Source organism: Callorhinchus milii, unplaced genomic scaffold, assembly GCF_018977255.1.
Source record: "Callorhinchus milii isolate IMCB2004 unplaced genomic scaffold, IMCB_Cmil_1.0 Scaffold72, whole genome shotgun sequence".
Classification (NCBI taxonomy): Eukaryota; Metazoa; Chordata; class Chondrichthyes; order Chimaeriformes; family Callorhinchidae; genus Callorhinchus; species Callorhinchus milii.
In genome coordinates, this window is record NW_024704813.1 from 10,199 (window position 1) to 29,520 (window position 19,322).

General features: G+C 41.8%; 1 protein-coding gene across 3 annotated transcripts; it reads right to left on the minus strand.

The window, feature by feature from the left end:
- Positions 1–1,547: 1,547 nt before the first annotated feature.
- On the minus strand, positions 1,548–15,810 carry lamp2 (lysosomal-associated membrane protein 2). 3 transcript variants are annotated; one of them, XM_042345664.1, is made up of 9 exons: positions 15,630–15,810; positions 12,182–12,297; positions 11,068–11,281; positions 10,330–10,491; positions 8,211–8,404; positions 8,004–8,123; positions 7,798–7,861; positions 7,068–7,238; positions 1,548–2,181 (listed from the first exon to the last, which is right to left on the minus strand). In XM_042345664.1, the coding sequence occupies exons 1-9, from the start codon at positions 15,673–15,675 to the stop codon at positions 2,039–2,041; spliced, it is 1,230 nt and encodes a 409-aa protein (XP_042201598.1). In that variant the 5' UTR covers positions 15,676–15,810; the 3' UTR covers positions 1,548–2,038.
- Positions 15,811–19,322: the final 3,512 nt, after the last annotated feature.

The window sequence follows — 19,322 nt, forward strand, 5'->3', positions numbered from 1 at the left end:
GTTCAAGCATGTTGGTATATTCTTATTACAAAAAAAGGTTAAACTATCTGTAGTATTTCAGATAGATTCTTCCAAATTCACCTAAGCTTGTCTCTTTCTTCTACATTCAGCTTGTTTCACAAAGCACTTACAAACGAGCATTTCATAAGCTGCTAAAGGTCCTCCACCTTAATAATAATCTTTGCATTTGATATAGTGCTTTTCACGTCTTCTAGACGTCTCAAAGCGCTTCACAGAATATACTGTAAAGTGAAGAAAAATAAACCTTACTGCCTGATGTTCTACTTATGCGGTCTTGGTTTGTTCTTGCCCACCTCCACTCTATACAGGAGTCTCAAGATTTATTTGAAGTAGAGAATTCTGGGAGTGTTGACATTATACACTGAACTGTCCTTCAACATATCTAGAATCAACAGAGCTGTATTGGGAGCTCCTGATAGGAAATATTTTAAAAGCCTAGAAGTGTGCAACAAACCACATTGCAGCACTAATGCAGGGTGCCAGAATCAAGAAGCAGGCTGTTGAGTTCCGGATCTCGGTTGCAGCAATAGAGGAAACCTACCAAAGCTCATCCAAAAAAAAACTCAAGGATACAATGGAAAGTTAGGGGGTAATACATCAATCTGCCCTGTCAAATATTAGTATGTCGTAATGTGAAGACACATCAGCTGACATACTTCAACAGATCCTCAAAACTCTGCTGAGTCAAAACCAAAAATGTACAGTTAAATCACTTGGTTAAAAAAACTTATTGTATTATAAAACTTTGGCCAGCATGTCACCTGATTCCAAGTGAATGACACCACATGAATGAAACCTGAACAGGAAGCCAAAGTATATCTTGTTCAGCAAGTTAAAACCAGTTAAAGATTAAGGATCCTCTTCCCCATAGAGAAATACGTCTACCTGGCTTCATGTGGGAGGAGCTGCGACTAGGGCAAGATTATGGGTGCTAGTGTGGAAGTTCACACCAGCACAAATCACCACCTTCGGAGGAATGAGAGCAATTATTCTAACTAGTGGATTCAGCAAACAACATTAATTTTAAGTGTCAGGCAGATCCAGTTCAGGAGATTATCATATATTAAAACAAATCCTAAAGTGGAACTCATAAAAGTTATGCATTTGCAAGAGTTGAAAAAGTGTTTTTGTCAAGCTATTAGCTAGAGCTTTGAATAGAAACATAGCGCACAATCTCAAAATAAACTGTTGTGATATTTTTGAAATAGAACAACCCCACCCCAAGCAGAAGAGTGCTTTTAACAGAAAAAAACCCCAGAAGTGACAGGTGATTGGTTGCAACTTTATAATATCCTGGAATTTGGCAATGGAACAATTTAGTTGCAGAAGGTCTCACCCAAGAAGATTTCTAAGCGTATTTCCTGAAATATTAAACCAGGAAAAAAGTGAAAAAAGTTGAAAAAACTTCCCAAGGGCAAAATGCAACACAAGGGAGACGCAGAGTCAGATGCACACTGAAGCAACAAGCAGCAGTCTTGTGTTCTATGCCAGATCATGAACATTAAAATAAACAGTCTACACATAGGTCTCATTAACACTTTATTGGAACATTTCACTGTTATTGCTCATCTCCTAGCATCAAGAATTTACTGCACTTAAAAGTAGGTCTATCTATCTTATGGTTTGCAAATCATGACAAGCTAAAAGCTATTTTTAGTTACAGCCCGATTGTAACCAAAAATTATACAATGCTAAAAAAGTTATGTTACTCAAATATTAATTTAGCAGCAGTGTATTTGGCCCATTCCTGAATTTGTAAAACAGAAGATCCCATAAACATAGAAAAAAATTAGATTAATACAAATCACATGACAAAATCACCAGTGACTAAGGCATTAATTGAGAGAACCAACATGCAAGATGATTTTTTTTAAATGTTAAAAATCAGACGCAATACTTACTAGATAGATTGGTACTTAGTTTGCCAGAAATGCTTGACAGAAGCTTGCACAGAAAGTTAATCAAAGACAGTGAGGGCCTGAGTTAAAGACAGATGGCAGCATTCGAAAGGTATGGATTACACAGATTGATAGCCAGTCCTGCTTTTTCTTCGCCCAATTATATAAGAGATAATGACAAGAATTATTAACAAGCCCAGTGCAGCTCCAACAGCAATTGGCACCAGAAAACTCAAGTCAGAGTCAGCAAGACATTCTTCAGCTGCGATAGAAAGAAGTTAGAGAGTTAGTGAAAGCCAGGTGTATTTGGAACAAAGCAATGACAAACAAAGCTATTCATGTCAACATGTCATTATGAAACGCATGAATCCCAGTTGCTCACAAGTAAGCCACCCAACATGGTGAAAGGGGGCAATTCTGAAGTATTTTACACCCACATGATTGCTTTGCGAGAAAGGGATGTAATCACAAACAACTGTGATTTGAACACCACTGCAGGGAACTTTGAATTTAATCATTGGTCAACTTCAAGAAACTTAAATGTTCAATTTTAAACAGTTGCCACCAGGAACAGTTCACACATTTTGATGATCCACAGCATTTATGAAGCTCTAGAATTGTAGCTTCTGTGCATTTTTGATAAAATGTTCTTTGCTGTCTTTTTTTGACAAGACACTGCTGTATCCACAAGTACTGAACAAAGGTGATGCGTACAATAATTTTAGTGCTAAACAAGTTCTGACAGATTCTCTAAGTAGTTATTCTAGTCACTCAAGGGAAATATTCTGATAGAATACTTTGTCCATTCATGACTTGAGAAAAATATACATAGGCTGTTTGCATTGGCAGGTAGCTTGGTAAACGACTGCACAAAATTTTGCTTGTATATATTTAACTCCTAAAGTATGTATTATATTATTCACTGCATAGCATTTGTCCTGACTTCTAAACGTTCTTGAGCTAGTTCCACAAAATTTCAGAAACTACTGCTGTAAGCCAAAGCTTAGCCACTGGAAGCGATCAAACCAAACATTTAAAAGACTGATCAGTATTAGTAGTGCATTCCATTTTATTCTGCCACTAGGCATGCATTTGCTTCAGGTGTTTTCAGTTAACAGCCAAATGATGCTGACTTGCATGGTGAACTGACAGAGGGAACCATTCGGGTAGCCTGACATGGTCTTCAAATGGCAACACACATTGGGGGTTCATAGGCAGCAAAGATCAGCAAGAATGAACAATCTCCCAAGACAGGGAACCCATGCAAGACCCCAAGCAGATTTAAATGTTCTGTATGCATTGCTTAGTTTTACTCAGAAATGTTTCAGAATTTTTTTGTGCATCAGTGCTTTCTTCTCAAAGCAGCCATTCATCCTCATTCCATTCCCTCTGTACTCTCCAATACCTTTCCCCTACAATTGCTAGTCTTTAATATCCCCAAATTGCACAGCTGTGACAGCCACACCTAGAAAAATCATCCCAATACCCACTGATCAATTTGAGATTGTTTAAAACCACATTTCAAGCCTGTAACACAATGCAACAAGCAAGTTATTAATGAGCCATTCAAGCCTTTTATAAACATGCACTACAAAATACACACCATACCAATGGATCTGGATCAGACTCCATTATTATTGTTGCATATGGAAATTAATAGCAAATTCAGCAAAGTAAGATAAAGCTTCAAGAATAGGTTGGACAAAAACATTATTAGCAGCAGTAATGCTACATATAGCAAAGCCTCAGTGCGGCAAATACTGTACATAGTGTTTTATTTTGTAAGCTTACAAAAAACTCAGCATACAAATGTTTGTGATCAGGCAAATAAAATCCAGGCTTGGAAATGCTTCCGTGAATTCATTTAAAGCTCCAAAAAAGAAAAAAAAAAGCTACTTTTTCAGCAACCAGAAATTAACTGGTTTATTCACTTTCACTGTGCAAATTGACAATTACAGTGCAATTTTACAATGCACCATAAACTTTGCACTCCTGAAACCACAAAGCTTAGAATTGCTGATATCCTTCACGATTTCGCATACCGCCAAAGAGGTAGACCACAAGCACTATTAAAACTAGGGCACCCAATGCTGCTCCCACTGCAATGGGTACAATGTAGTTCTCATCCTGTTTGCAGTCTTCAGCTGGATTTGAAGAAATCAACAAATAATCGGTGAAGTCAGTGACCCACCACAAAATGAAAGAAAAAAAGAACATTAACAGTACAGCCTAATATGAAGACCATAGTCCCAGAATGAACAGAAAATGCTGAACACCCTATAAGAAATGAGCAATTTTTACTCCAGAGGTGAATTCCTGATGAACTACACAGAGAATCAAGTAAACATCCTGCAAGCACATTTCTGAAGGAATGACTTAACAATTCTAGTTTAGTGAAAGGTTTTAGCATTGGTAATTACATTGCATCTGAGTAATATAAGGAAGACCATAAATGGCCAACCTCAAAAGCCAACACTTTCAGAGATGTGCTTTCCATAATCAAGGTGGCACATTAATTAAAATCTAAGAAAAGCAAGTAATTAGAGGCTTGGGATCAGTTTTCTATACATCTCAAATGATTTGGTTCATGCAAGTCTACAATTAAGAAGCAAGGTTGTAAATCCATTTGCTTTATATCACTGAACACTGATCGAAAGAAGCATTTGCTGCACTACCTATCTTTACACCAACACTGAAGCTTAAAATCAAATTGAATCTGGAGTATCCGATACAAATATCCACCAAAATGCCTGACTATTTATTGCTATAGCTTTATCTAGAACTAGTCACTGGCACAAATCACAAGTTTGAAATCTGATGACTGAACAGCTTCCTATTTATAATATACAAATGCAGGGATTGGCAGCTCACTCCATAGGTTTTAAACAAGGTAAAGATAGCCAAGTCTCAAAAACAGCTCCACAATCCAAACTACAAGAACATAGTTCCAAATAACTGCTCAGGCTAGGATGATTAAAAGTGGTCTATACTTTAGTGGCTGAATAATAAAGCTCTTACAGGAGTAAAGAAACTCTCGAATCACAACCTGAGTTACCTAGACATTCGGGTAGGTTTATCCAATGCAATGGTGCTCCACACAATATAAGCTATGTAAACCAAGATCAAAAATTTGACAATGCACAGCAGTCTCATCAACTCTAAACACTACATTATTTATAACCTATGGAAACACTATCATTAAAGAGCCTGAAAGCTAAAACCCAAGAACCACACAGTGGTTGCAAGGTTAAAGCACTAGAATTACCTAAGCACCGGACTACTAAATAGAGGAATGGGTTGGAAACCCTTTAAAACTAATTCTGGTTAGTCCAGTTTCATTGTGCTTTGAAACTATGTACTGTTGCTGCCTGGAAGCTTTCTAGTTGGATACTGGATGTGTAATAAAGCCACAACACTATAGCTTCAGAAGATTCTTTATTATAAATTTGAGTTAAACTTTACATACAATTAAACCACAGAAATCCTAAATAAACCTGGTAAAATCAGTATATCCAAACAGCCGAGTTTCCAGGAGGAAAGGCCAAACTGAAATTTCAAAGCCGAGTGCAGTGCTCACAACACTATTAGTCAAATTAGAAAGATAGTCAGTGGCCAAAGTTAGAACTAAAGTCAAGACACTCATTAGAACACTGACACAAGGAACGTTATCTGCATAATTCAAGGCTTCCAACTAACAAAGTTGTCCTGTATGCCAACTGATGGCTTAAAGATCAGCCAAAAGTTTATATACAACTGTTATTAACATTTATACAGTTTTCCACAGGTACATCTAGAGCCAAAACCAAGCTACATCTCTAGGATCCCACTATACAACACATGTTCATTTCAAATTTCATATTAATTTAATCATTGGCATAAGATGTTGACAGTAGAAGTGCTGGCAATTAAGTGGTTTAACAGGACCACAAATGTTAAGGGAAGTTATTTGTTCCAGACACACATCACCAAGACAAGCTTGCAAGCAACTTTTAGAAACTGTTCCCGGAAAGCATTTCCTGGGAATAATGCCAGAGGGTCAGTGTAGGTGAGTTTTGTTATCCCTTCATAAATAATGCCAGCAGAACACTCCTCAACATTTCCTCTGTGTCCATAGTGTGGATGCAAGTTTAACACCAAGAAACAAAGGCTGAATAGTGCAATTTAAAGGAGCTTTAAAAAAACAAGACAAAACATGAACTTGCATCTACCACCATGAACAGGAATCACAGGTCAGGATCAAAACCAAATCAATATTTAAAGCGTTTGATATCCAGCGTAGCTCTTCCTTCTACCAATCACATAAGCAATCACAACAATCACAATCAAGCCAGCAAGAGCAGCACCAACTACAATTGGGATAAGAATGCCATCATCATCCAGGAAACACTGTTCAGCTGTGGACAGAAAATAGTATTTAATAAGGCATATTAATTACCAGCATGATCAAATTTGTCGCAACTGCAATATTCATCCTCCCTTTCATAAATTAGTTAAATAGATGATTTTTGAATTCTGACCCTTCACAAAAACATTTCAGTCAAGCACTTAAGTCAGTGTTACTCTACTCAAATGCAGTAGATGGGGGGTAACTGTACTTAGTGGCTTCAGGTGACATCTAGCAAACAATCTATTACACAAAATGCATGTACTTACCTATGAACATGCTTATTACAGGAAATTTATCCTTCAACTGCAGTGTACAGACACTGTTATTAGCTACCCAATATTGATATTCAGGTAATGCATTAATAATCCACTCATAGAACATATGCTGCTTTCTCCTCCCCCCCAACCCCATTTGACCCATTCCTAATTCACTTACCTTTCTGCAGGTCTTAAACCTATTTGACAATTGCAGTTAGTTCAATCCTACTTGATTGCAGCAAAGACAAAGCTAAAGATTAAACTGGCGTGGTTGCACCAATCCATGAGGATTGGCACAAGTTCACATATGGAAGTCTCCCACACCCTCAAACTGGACTATAACAAGCAATCAGGTGAATCCTCTTGAACTGAGTAAATTACTATAGTTGATCTTGTGTAAATGCCTTAATTTGAAGGCTGTAAGTACATGTTGAGGAAAGATGCATTCCAAAATCAGGTTAAGTAGTTATAACTTGCCACCACTGAACCAGTAACTTAGCTTACCTTTGGAGAAATTTTCACCCTTCAACTGGAAAGGCTGCACCCACACATTGAAAGTATTGATGGTGAGGTTGACAGACACGCTTAACCTTTGCTCCTTGTTGCACAAGTAAGAACTCCCTAAAGATGCGTGCCAGTAACTCAGATTGCCATTGGTGTCGGCATGCACAGATTCTAAAGAAAAGAACAAGTTAATACAATTTAGAGCTACAACTATCATATCCAGCCGGTCGTTTGATGATTACAAAAGTAGTTTGAAAAAGGTTGCCAACATACTATCCATAAATCAGATTGGAAAGTTTGAACCAAGGTTACTTTTTGGGCAGGCAGTGAGTGTACAGTAGCTATCAATATACAATTTACATGCCACAGTACTTAAGAGATAACAAAAAGGATCATTACCCAAGTCTTCTCAACTTTTCACATTGTGCCATATTCTTGCCAGAACTACGATTTTGCTCATTGCAAGTTTCAAGCTACATGATTGAGCACCAGTGCTCATGCACTAATAAAATGTGCCAGTATTGCCTCACATCAAGTGCTCAAATTTCAAAGCAGTCTCCTCTATCCAAGGCACTGCAAGTTTTAAAAGTAGGTCTCATTTTAGCACTTAGCTTAAACAGCTAAGTGTTTAGTTGTACCTAGTTGTAATGTACCATAATGGGTCATCCTCCCGACGTGAAAGGCGCCATACAAACGTAATTTTGTATCGTATCAAATGCACAAGACTTACCCGTTCCGTTCACAACAAAGCTTACATTAGCTTTCACCTCATTCAAGAAGAATTTCGAGTTATCCTGCAATCAAAAACAGCATATATAAGCAACGACAGTAACCAAGAGCACTCAATTTGACGAACATTATGCATTACCTTAATTCTATTGTCAAGCATCGCACTGCAGAAATGCTACAATTACCACACACATCTCAAATACTTACCACTCTAAAATGGAACTGAATAATAGCAACACTGTCTTTTAGCACCAGAGTTGCATCATGTTTCCCACATTGTCCAGTTGCATTGGAATGTGGATCAATATTGTGGACAAAAAATTTAGTCTGCAGAAACAAAAGTGAATTCAAAATTTAAGAGCAACCAATTTGCAATTTAAAAATTATAAAAATCTATGCGCAATATGGAAATACCTGGTTTCCTTCTTCAAATGATTGATTTAACTGGAGTCCAAAATTGGCAAGGAGGCAAGAGTCACTTCCATTTTTAACACTATAGTTGCCTACTGTTGGCTTTTCCAGTGGTGGAGGTGTGGTTGGGGGTTTGGTTGGTGATTGTGTGGTAACAGGTGCCACTGTGGTGGGCTGATCTTCCTTGCACGAGGTTTCTATAAACAAGATGTGCCTTTGTGAGTTCACCAAATATAGAAATAGTTAACTTATACAATACTATGTAGTTTTAACGTTTGGCTTGGGGCATAGGAGAGGTGGGGAAAAAGAGGTATACTGGTTTTAAATAAACAATTGGATCTTGACAGAATAATGGGTTAGATAGCATAGTGCCTGATAAAGGTCACAAGCAACAACAACAAGATTTCATGTATAGAGCGCCTTTCACATCGGGAGGACGTTCCAAGGCGCTGGACAGTTGGGTCGGGACCCGAGCCTTGAGGGGGAAATGGTCAGGGGGAGGGAGCGAGGAGGGGGTAGAGAGTCGAGAGGGGAGCTGAAGGCACGGTCGAAGAGAAAGGTCTTGAGACCAGCCTTGAAGGAGGAAAGGGAGGAAGCAAGGCAAAGGCACTGGGGGATGGAGGTCCAGAGCCTCGGGGCTGAGAGGCTGAAGGCCCGGCCACCGATGGTAGGGCTGGGGATGTGGAGCAGACCGGAGCCAGAAGAACGGAGGGTACCGGCAGGTAGGTAGGGGGATAGTAGGTCGGAGAGGTAGGAGGGAGCAAGGCCGTGAATGGCCTTGTAGGTGAGGATGAGGATCTTGAATTCGATCCTCTGGGCAATGGGGAGCCAGCGGAGGCGAGCGAGGGTGGGAGTGATGTGGTCCCGAAACCTGGTGCGGGACAGTACATGAGCTGCAGAGTTCTGAATGACCTGCAGTGTGGAGGGAGGGCCGGGAAGGCCGGCGAGGAGAGAGTTCCCATAGTCCAGCCTTGAGGTGATAAAGGCGTGGACCAGTGTTTCAGCAGCGTGAAGGGTGAGGTAGTGCCATAGTCTGGCGATATTCCGGAGGTGATGGAAGGCAGTGCCAGTTGTAGCGCGGATATGAGGAAGAAAGAACAGCTCAGGGTCGAACAGAACGCCGAGGTTCCTGACTGCTTTGAGAGGTGGAGAGTGCAGCCTTGGATGCTGATGCTGTCAGTGCCTGAGGTGCGGAGGCACTGACGTGAGCCAATCAGGAGGGCCTCAGTTTTGCACATGTTGAGTTGAAGAAAGTTGTCTCTCTTCCAGGACTCGATGTCGGACAGGCAGCTGTCAGGACATCGATGGTCGTGGATTGAGGGTAGAGGAGGAAAGGTAGAGTTGGGTGTCATCCGCATACATGTGGAAGTTAATCCCATGTCTGCGGATGATGTCACCGAGGGGGAGCATATAGAGGGTGAAGAGGAGGGGACCGAGGACAGAGCCCTGAGGGACACCGCATGAGACAGTGCGGGGGCTGAAGGAAAAGCTGTTTGTGGAAACAAAATGAAGACAGTGGGAGAGGTACGACCTAAACCACTCAAGGACAGGGCCTTGAAGGTTGAGGTGGGAGGACAAGTGGTAGAGGATAGCGTGGTCGACCGTATTGAATGCGGCCGATAGGTCGAGGAGGCAGAGGGAGCCCTGGTCGCAGATGGTGAAGATGTCATTAGTGACCTTGACCAGGGCGATTTCGGTGCTATGGGCAGCACGGAAACCCGACTGAAGGGGTTCGAATAATGAATGGGTGGAGAGGAAAGAGCGCAGCTGGGAGGCAACGACTCTTTCAAGGACCTTGGACAGGAAGGGGAGGTTGGAGATGGGCCGGTAGCTTGATAGCTGCGATGCATAAAGGGAGGGCTTTTTCAAAGTGGGAGTGATGATGGCAATTTTGAGGGGAATGGGAACAGAGCCAGAGGAAAGGGACAGGTTGATGATGTCTGTGAAAAGTGGGGCAAGGAGGTGGAGCTGGGAGATAAGGAGTGGAGTGGGGATGGGGTCAAGGGAGCAGGTGGTGGGTTTAAGCAAAGATCAAAGCTCAAGTCTTATGATATGACCTGGCCTAATTTGCTTTCTCAATTTAAAAATCCCTTTTCCAAAGTTTTACCCAGGTTAAACCTACCATTTGTGCTGATTGTTCCATTCTTCACAAAAGCTTGAATGCTGACATTCCAAAAAACCATGGTGACAAGTCCTTCTGCAACAGCTTCAGCACTTTTACATGTATACAATGTGTTGAGGGGCACAGGCATCATTAAAGCATGTATAGTGACATGCTGCACACCTGTGTGGAAAAAGGATAATTTGTGCGATAAACCAATTTGAGATCATGTAAACAAGCTACTTACACCGCCTTGCTGAGTAAACCATTTGTATCAAACCCCCACACATTCCAGCTGAACCATCAGGGAAACATAGTTAACTTTGACTCAATAGACCTCAATGTCTCCATTTAACACCAAAGGAGACACAATGGAGATCTGTAGCTCAGTGGTTAGAGCAACCGCCTCACAAGTAAGAGACCTGGGTTCGAATCTCAGCAGGGCAAAACCTTGGACAAGTTTTCTTACTCCACACGCCTCTATTTACCCAACAGGAACCCTAAGTAGGAACCTTGTTGTTAGTCGATTGGCGGATTGCTTTTCCGGGATAATAATTCCTTCAAAAAAAATTGGTCATTCAATCCACAACTGTTTGTGGGACCCTGCTGTGTGCAATTGGCTGCTGCATTTTGCCCACAAAATACAGTCAATTCACTTTAAAATATATTCTGTGAAGCGCTTTGAGACGTCTAGAAGACATGATAAGGCGCTATATCAAATGCAAGGATTATTATTATTATAATAGAAAATTGCCATACTTGCATTTTGTGCTCCTGGAAACAGAGTTGAGTCACTGGTGTTGTAGGTGAGAGTCAGAAAGTCACCTCGAAAGGTTCCAGTAGAATGGGAGAAATTTAAACTCAAAGAGTGACCAGTGCCAAAGGTCATGTTTATCAAAGGGGCAGTCTTATCATCTCCACAGAGACTTCCATTTGTGGATACTTCACTTGGCAGCTGAAATGATGCATTTACCTACAGAAGAAAAACTTCCAATAAGTAGAAAGCAGAGCAAAAGTCAAACTAGATCAACCCAAGTTCTGTGAGCAACCTGGATGACATAGTCTCCTGTATCATAAAAGAACAAGTGTGCATTGCAGACCAGAGGTGCAAAAGTTGTAACATGTATATGCAACTAGACTTCCAATCCTTTTAAGATTAGTATCGTTTAGACTGCTTTCACATGTGTATGCAACTAGGTCGAGGACATCTTATTTTTTGGCTCAGAAAAAGTGGCTAACCTAAAAATAGTTGATGGAAAAGTGAATCAGGAAGAGATTCAGCAATTCCACCAGTTAAAGGTGAAAACAACAACAAAATTACATTCATAAAGTGCCTTTCACATTGGGAGGATGTTCCAACATACTGAAGAGCTGAGTTACTCAGTAATCCAAACATCTGCCAGAAATTTACAATTGCCAAGATCCGCAAGCAGATTTTGCAACAACAGTCAAAAGTCAAAGCAGAACCTTGTAAATGCCATGTTGTGCAGAAAACTAACCAGTACCAAGGTTGAAGGTTAGGAGTATTCTCAAGGATTTCTAACGAAGGGTAGTATAAATTGTAGATACGGTGGAAAGGGGAATACAGTACTAAATAGGTGTTCCTCAACAGCAGTCTTGCTTATTCAATAGACAAAAAATTCTTGCTCCAAATAGAAAACAAGAGGTCATCATCCAAGTTGTATAATATAATGGGTGAATCAAGAAAGTCAGGAAGCAAATGATCAAAATGATCATTCAGACTCAGACAAATATGCCGGACAACATCATTCTCCTTCTATAGTTTTACATCTTATGCAGGATGTCGTTTCAATGAAGTCAAAAACCACACAAAACCAATCCACTTATACAAGTAAAATAGTACAACACTTACCATGGTCTCTTTCCCTTCATAGCGAACAGTGAAGTTCACAGATAGTGCAGCGTATAGGCAGACTTGGCCACTCGTGTCACGCAATTCAATCGTCACTGCTTCAGACAGTGAAAATCCTAAAAAAATGTGACCAGAGTTCAATATCATTTGTGTTACTGGAGATTACTACAACTTGTAAAATGACACAGCAAAGGTAAACACTAAACCACTGAATAGGAGTTTCTTATGCATGGATAAGAGGGGAGGACATAATTTCACTGTCTCAGATTAACCCAGACCTTTGGGTATCTTCCTAAACACGATCTGCACCACTTGTGACGGAGATTAAGGATGCATTTAGATCTACAAAAAGTGTATTGTACATTCCTTACATGTAAATGAATCCTCAGATAGCCTGGATATTCATTCAACCAAAGTAAATAGGAGGTGACAAGACACATGCATGCCTCACACCAATTCTACCATACAAGGCATCCATCACTAAAGTAATTTCTACCTGAAAGCTACAAAGCTTGATAAAGCACTTATTTAACAAAGATCAGAGCAATATTCTAAGTGTTGAAATGCCCAGTCTTCATTTTAGAACAGGTTTACAACTGATCATATCCAGCGCACAAGTTTATAAGTTACTTGGGCATAGAAATTTAAGACCTAAAAGAATGAACATGTTGCTAAAGTATGTAGAACACTGGAATGTGAGAACACTCTGTGCCTACTAGTCCACAAATGGGCAGTGATCAGGCCACCTGGAATGGAATGCAACTCATGCAAGCTCTCCATCGCAGCAGAAGATAAGAAAAGAAAATAACCCGTACCCTAAGCTTCTAAACCAACTTCACTATGGGCGAGGCAGGGAGGAAAGACAAAGAGCTACTCTGGCAATTGGTAATAGGAGTTAAAGCAAATAACTGCAACAGTAGGTAGGTCCATTAGGTGGCAGCTCAGCAGCACTGCCCCCAAACCCGTCAGAAGTTTGCCAGGCCAGGCGAGCAGAAAACAACAACAACAACATTACATTTGTATAGTGCCTTTCACGTCAAGAGGTCGTCCCAAGGCGCTGAAAAGAACCCGAGACACGACTCAAAAAGAGAAAGGAGTTTCTCCTGGGCCAACAATTATTATTGTAAATCATTACAGATGGAGCCAGCCTGACATCACACAACAATGCTATCAATCAATTAGACTGAGTAGAATAACTGTCGAGGTTGGGGAAGCAAAATAAGATTCAACATTGCAGCCAATTCCGGGAAACCAGGGGAAGAAAAGGGACTTTAAATGGTTCAATCCTGATAGCATTAATTTAATAAATGTGCTACAGCATTTTGTACTTTAAACAAGAAAGAGTCCTGCAACTCAGTGGTTAACCACTCGCCTCACAAGCGAGACATGGGTTTGATTCCCGGCAGGGCGAAACCTTGGGCAACTTTCCTTTCTCCGCACGCCTAATAATCACTCAAGAAAAAAAAATTATAATTTGGTCACTTCAATCCACAACTGTTTGTAGGACACCGTTGTGCGCAATTGGCTGCCGCGTATCGCCTACAAAAATGCAGTCAATTCACTTTACAGCGTCTTCTGTGAAGCGCTTGGAGACGTCCAGAAGACGTGAAAAGCAGTATATCAAATTCAACGATTATTATTATTATGTATTAAGAATGGCCACACATTGCAGAATATAGAGAAACTGCTGAGGTTGTACATTTACTTGAATTTCTCCCCTTCGCCCCCCCAGCAGCCTGCACCATAGAGGGGCTGAGGCTAGCTCATTTACCATTTTTATTTGCTGGTGGGAAAAATTAGCTTCCATAAGCAGCAATAATAATCCCTCCAAAACCAAAAACAATAATAAATTGGTCATTTTCAATCTACGACTGTTTGTGGGGCATTGCTGTGCGCAATTGGCTGCCGCGTTCGCCCACAAATATGCAGTCAATTCACTTTACAGTGTGTTCTGTGAAGCGCTTTGGGACGTCCTCCCGACGTGAAAAGCGCTATATCAAATGCGAGGATTATTGTTTTATTATTTAACTCGCGTCTTCAAATTTGCTCCTTTGCCAAAAACAAGTCTGTAGCCCACTTTAGTTTAACACTTAATTGATCGACATACATTATAACCTGAAGGTTGAAAGGGAGGCCATACAGACTATTCAAGAGGAACACGACACATCCAAATGACAGGCCCACCACACTCGCTGGCATTTTAGTCCTTTCATCTTACTCTTAGGATTAAAAGAAAACCTGAAAGCTGTCTCAGTGAAATAAAATGGTCCATTCCGTTTCCAACGTAAAGCGCTTTTTTTTAAAAAAAATTATATATATATAATATATATGTATATATATATATATGTATAAAAAGATGTTGAGGGATGTCACAGTGTAATCGAGAGCCACAGATGCCAAACGGGTGCCAGATCCCATCTGCTGATCGGTGGCGTTGTTATCTAAGCTCAGACGCGGAAAGCAGCGCAACAAGGCCTCGGGAGATCTCTGCGGGAAGTGGGAAGGGAAAGGGAGGAGACGGAGGAGGAATAAGTGTGTCGAGGGACCGGCGTCAGGTGCGGGTGAGCGGTTTCTTGGACACGGCGGAAAGCCCCCCCCACCCCCAGTGTGGAGCGAGGAGAGGCCACGACAGACAGCGACGATTACAGTCTTAGCGATAAGAAACAGCAGCGTCCGATAACGAAAGCGGGTTGGGAGGGAGGGAGGGAGGATGGGAGGGAGGGAGAGAGGGAGTGAGTCTGAAGGAACGAGGTCCCTCCCTCCCTCCCTGAGCCGCCAGTTCGCCATTTCTGAAGCCGAAACGCTTACCCCCAACACTTCACTCCCTCAGGTTTTGCCACTCATTGAGGGGGGGCGGAGGGGGTGTGTGTGTGTGTGTGTGTGGAGAGAGAGAGAGAGTGTGGAGACCAGAGCGCCTTTTTGTAGCTGTCGGGACGTTTCATATATACACACACACACACATTATATATATATAATATAAAAACAAGTTGTTGTTGTCGTCCTTGACGGTGCACCAAAGGAGCGTCGCCATAAGGCGGCGGCACCGCCCGGACCCACGCAAACAGCTGCTGGCGGGGCGGGGGGGGGGGGAGGGATAGAGACCAGCTCCGTTGGCGGGGGGGGGGAGGGCGCTTGTTATCCGGGGCTGACGACGACCCCTCTCTCCCTCTCCCTCTCTCTCCCTCCTCACAGACTGCTCCGACCCGCCTGAGCGCGGACACAACGAGGCGCGCGTACGCACACACACACACACACACACACAACCCCACCCCCACTCCGTCAAAGCGACTTCCTTCGCCGACTGACGAGACAGGACCGACTCGCGCGCTGACCCGAGTCCGACCGCTCCGGAGGCTTCTGCCCCGCCGCTAGGCCGTCAACACCCCGGGGGAGGGGAGGGAGGGAGGGCTACAGCCTGAGGGGCCACAGGAGGGAAGCCCACACTTACCTAAAGCCACCAGGAGGATAAGGCAGAGACCGGAGGAGCGATGCATTTTGTTTTCGGTGCCGGGAATCGTTAGACCCCCAAAAAAAACCGCGCGCACACACACACACACAACACACGACCGGAGGGGCGCGAGACCGGACTTTCCTCCTCGAGCGCAGCAACGACTGAAGGCGGCGGGCGTCACGTGATGGCGCCCGCCGTCACCCACACCTGCCAATCACTGATCGGGCCCCCGCCCCCACCAGCGGCCAATCCGTCCGACAGCCAATCAGAAGCGGGTATTTGTCCCCCCCCCCCTCGCCTCCTCTTCCATCACTCAACCAATCGAAGCGGGTATTTGTTCCCCCCCCCTCCTCCTCCACCACTCATCCAATCAGAAGCGGGTATTTGTTTCCCTCCCTCCTCCTCCTCCACCACTCAACCAATCAGAAGCGGGTAGTTGTTTGCCCCCGCCTCCTCACCCCACTTAACCAATCAGAAGCGGGTATTTGTTCCCCCTCCTTCTCCTCCCCCCACCACTCAGCCAATCAGAAGCAGCTACTTGTTGTCGATCAGCCAATCAAACGCAGGTGCAGGTATTCTCCCCCCTCCCTCCCCTCCTCCTCCACACACACAGGCACTGCCCACTGGCTGTAATGATCAATGAGCCAATCACATACCACGTCCAATGAGCCCCCAGGAAGGGGCAATGACCTGCCCCATGCAATTCATGAAGGGGGATTTAAACAGCAATATTGAGGCTTGGTTCATCTTTCTTATGCACACACATCATACACAACACACACATCATACATACATACACACACATCATACATACATACACACACACATCATACATACACACACATCATACATACACACACACACATCATACATACAACACACACAACAACAACACACACACATCATACATACACACACACACACACACACACATCATACAACACAACATAACAAAAAAAAAAAACATACATACACACACATCATACATACACACACATCATACATACACACACACACATGAAATGTAATTGGAATGGATCACCTGGTAATTTTTGGGGGTGATATTTTGGATTATTCCTGCGTGTTTGTGCAGATGGTGGTAGATGATGTCACCTGCAGATCACGAGCTGGGACCGGTTTGCATTTGCAGTGCAAAACACACACACACACGCACACACACATCACTCGTGATGATGAAATGATTCGTTCGCCACGCTGGGAATGTGCTGCGAAGGCTGCCAATGGGATTGTTTTAACAACATTGTCCAGCTTGCAGGGCACTGTTGAAATGCGAACAGAAAGTGGGAACGAAGCGCACGACTAGGTCTATGGGTCGACTTAATAGTCAGCCTGTCCCGATGTGCAGTCTCAGAGCGACGTAGCTTTGAGCTGCAGTAGCCAAAATATAAACCGACTACCATTTCTTGTCATATGTAATCTGTGGCAGCAACAATGGAAGTTTCCAACTCAATAAGGAAACTTAATAATAATAATAATCCTTGCATTTGATATAGCGCTTTTCACGTCCCAAAGCACTTCACAGAACACACTGTAAAGTGAATTGACTGTATATTTGTGGGCGAACGCGGCAGCGAATTGCCCACAGCAATATCCCACAAACAATCGTAGATTGAAAATGACCAATTTATTGTTTTTGGTTTTGGAGGGATTATTATTAGGCTCTGTGTGGAGTAAGGAAACTTGCCCGAGGTTTCGCCCTCTGCCTGGAACTGAACTCAGGTCTCTCGCTTGCAAAGCGAGTGCTCTAACCACTGAGCTACAGGACTCCACGAATAATAATGAAACTATCCGAATAAAACACAAGGTATTTGTTTATACACTAGCATAAAGGCGGATTACAGTATCAATGCTCTTGATTGTTTTTATAACTTTTAAGATTCTTTTAGTTTATGATATATAATGTAACTAAACCCATGTGGTTGTGAATATAAACTGCAATCTGTGGGATAGGTGACCACCATTAGGGATCAGGAAGCATCTATTCAGAACTTTTCCCGGGAGGAAGAGCGAGAGAGATGAAAGTATATTAAAGTGTAAGTTTTTCGTGCTTTGTAAAATACTCAAGTTTGAAATTGTCCTTTCTTGTTTCATTTTTTCTTCCCAGTGACACACACGAAGCTTGGGAAATCAGCGAACCAGCATCCTATTAACTCTTATTGCCAATAAGATCATGTTATTATTATTTAGTCAAACTAAAACATGTACAATTTCAACCCCTAAATTGATCATATTTCTCCCAAATGAACAATTGAAGAAAAAGTCCTGCATCATTCAGGCTAAAATCAGGCTTCATTTCAAAGAGAAAACAAATAATATCAATGTTTATAAACTGCTATTACAAATGCAATATTTTTTAAACATTTGTTGTAATATTGATATAAGAAACATATGATCCAGAAATCGTAGGGATATGTGAAGTATAATAATCTTTGCACTTGATTTAACCCCTTATCAGATTTTGATGCATTCCAAAGTGCTTCATAGGATTTTACTATGAAGTATAGAGACTCTGTAGATCTAGGTGCAATATTAGCAATTGATTACATAGCATGGACTGCAAGAGAGTTAAGAGATCTGGACTTCAGCCCATACATTTTTAGTACAACAGAGGAAATGCAGTTCAAGTTATACTGAATTTATTACCATCTAAATTAGATCATATCGATTAAACTTTAACACCGGAACATTGAACAGACAGTACAGAACAGAGGGATGCCATGCATTCCTGGAATGTTGCGTGTTTTAATCTTTTGAAAATTACAGGTGAATCTTTACAGTAAGCATACATTCAGATTCCAACTGACTCCTTTTTACTTGCTGAATTACCACCCAATGATGCACTAACAAAAGGTGAGACAATTTAACTGTGGGTCTGTAGTTTAATGCTAAATGTTTGCTTACAAAAAGGCTTTGAGACACGGCGGCGGTTTTTTGATATGCCTTTTTACACCAGTTTTTTTTTTAACTTTGACCTTTCAGTCATCTTGGTGCATTTGCTCTATAAATAAAGCTCAGCGGTACCATTGTTTGATAATGGGGACTGTAGGAATTGTTCAATGTCATCAGTAGTTAAGCACAAGTGATGTAAACAAAATCACTTGAATTGTTTGTAAGAGTTTAATCTGGACTCTATGTTTCCGATTGAACCTTGTGCTGGTACTGATAAACTTAAAACACATTGAGTCGATCAATTTACATAGTGGTTTACATAAAAATATATTAACATAGAAATCTACAGCACAGAAAGCAGATGGACATTCGGCCCATCGACTCCGCTCACAGAGCAGAGATCAGTTCAATCCCTCCGCCAAGCCTTATCCCCAGTCAAGCCTACCCCTTACTATTAGCCAGTAACAGCTTTATTATGCAAAATCCTTATCTTTTTTTTAAAAAACTGTCCCATTACATTTAATAGCAGCACAATACAAATAGATAGGCCTGACAGCCGTTATTGTAGCATGAGCCTACAAAATATAGTCACTACACTTCACAGTAAATCCTCGTGCTTTGTGATGTCCTCCCGAAGTGAAAGATGCTAAAAGCTTTTTGCACTATTGAGTGATGTAGGACTGGGAACATTATCCCATCTGAAATCATATTTTCATAGAGAAAGCTTAAGAAATTGTACTGGAGCAAGCTTATACTACTGCTTAAGCCAGAAATGTTCAG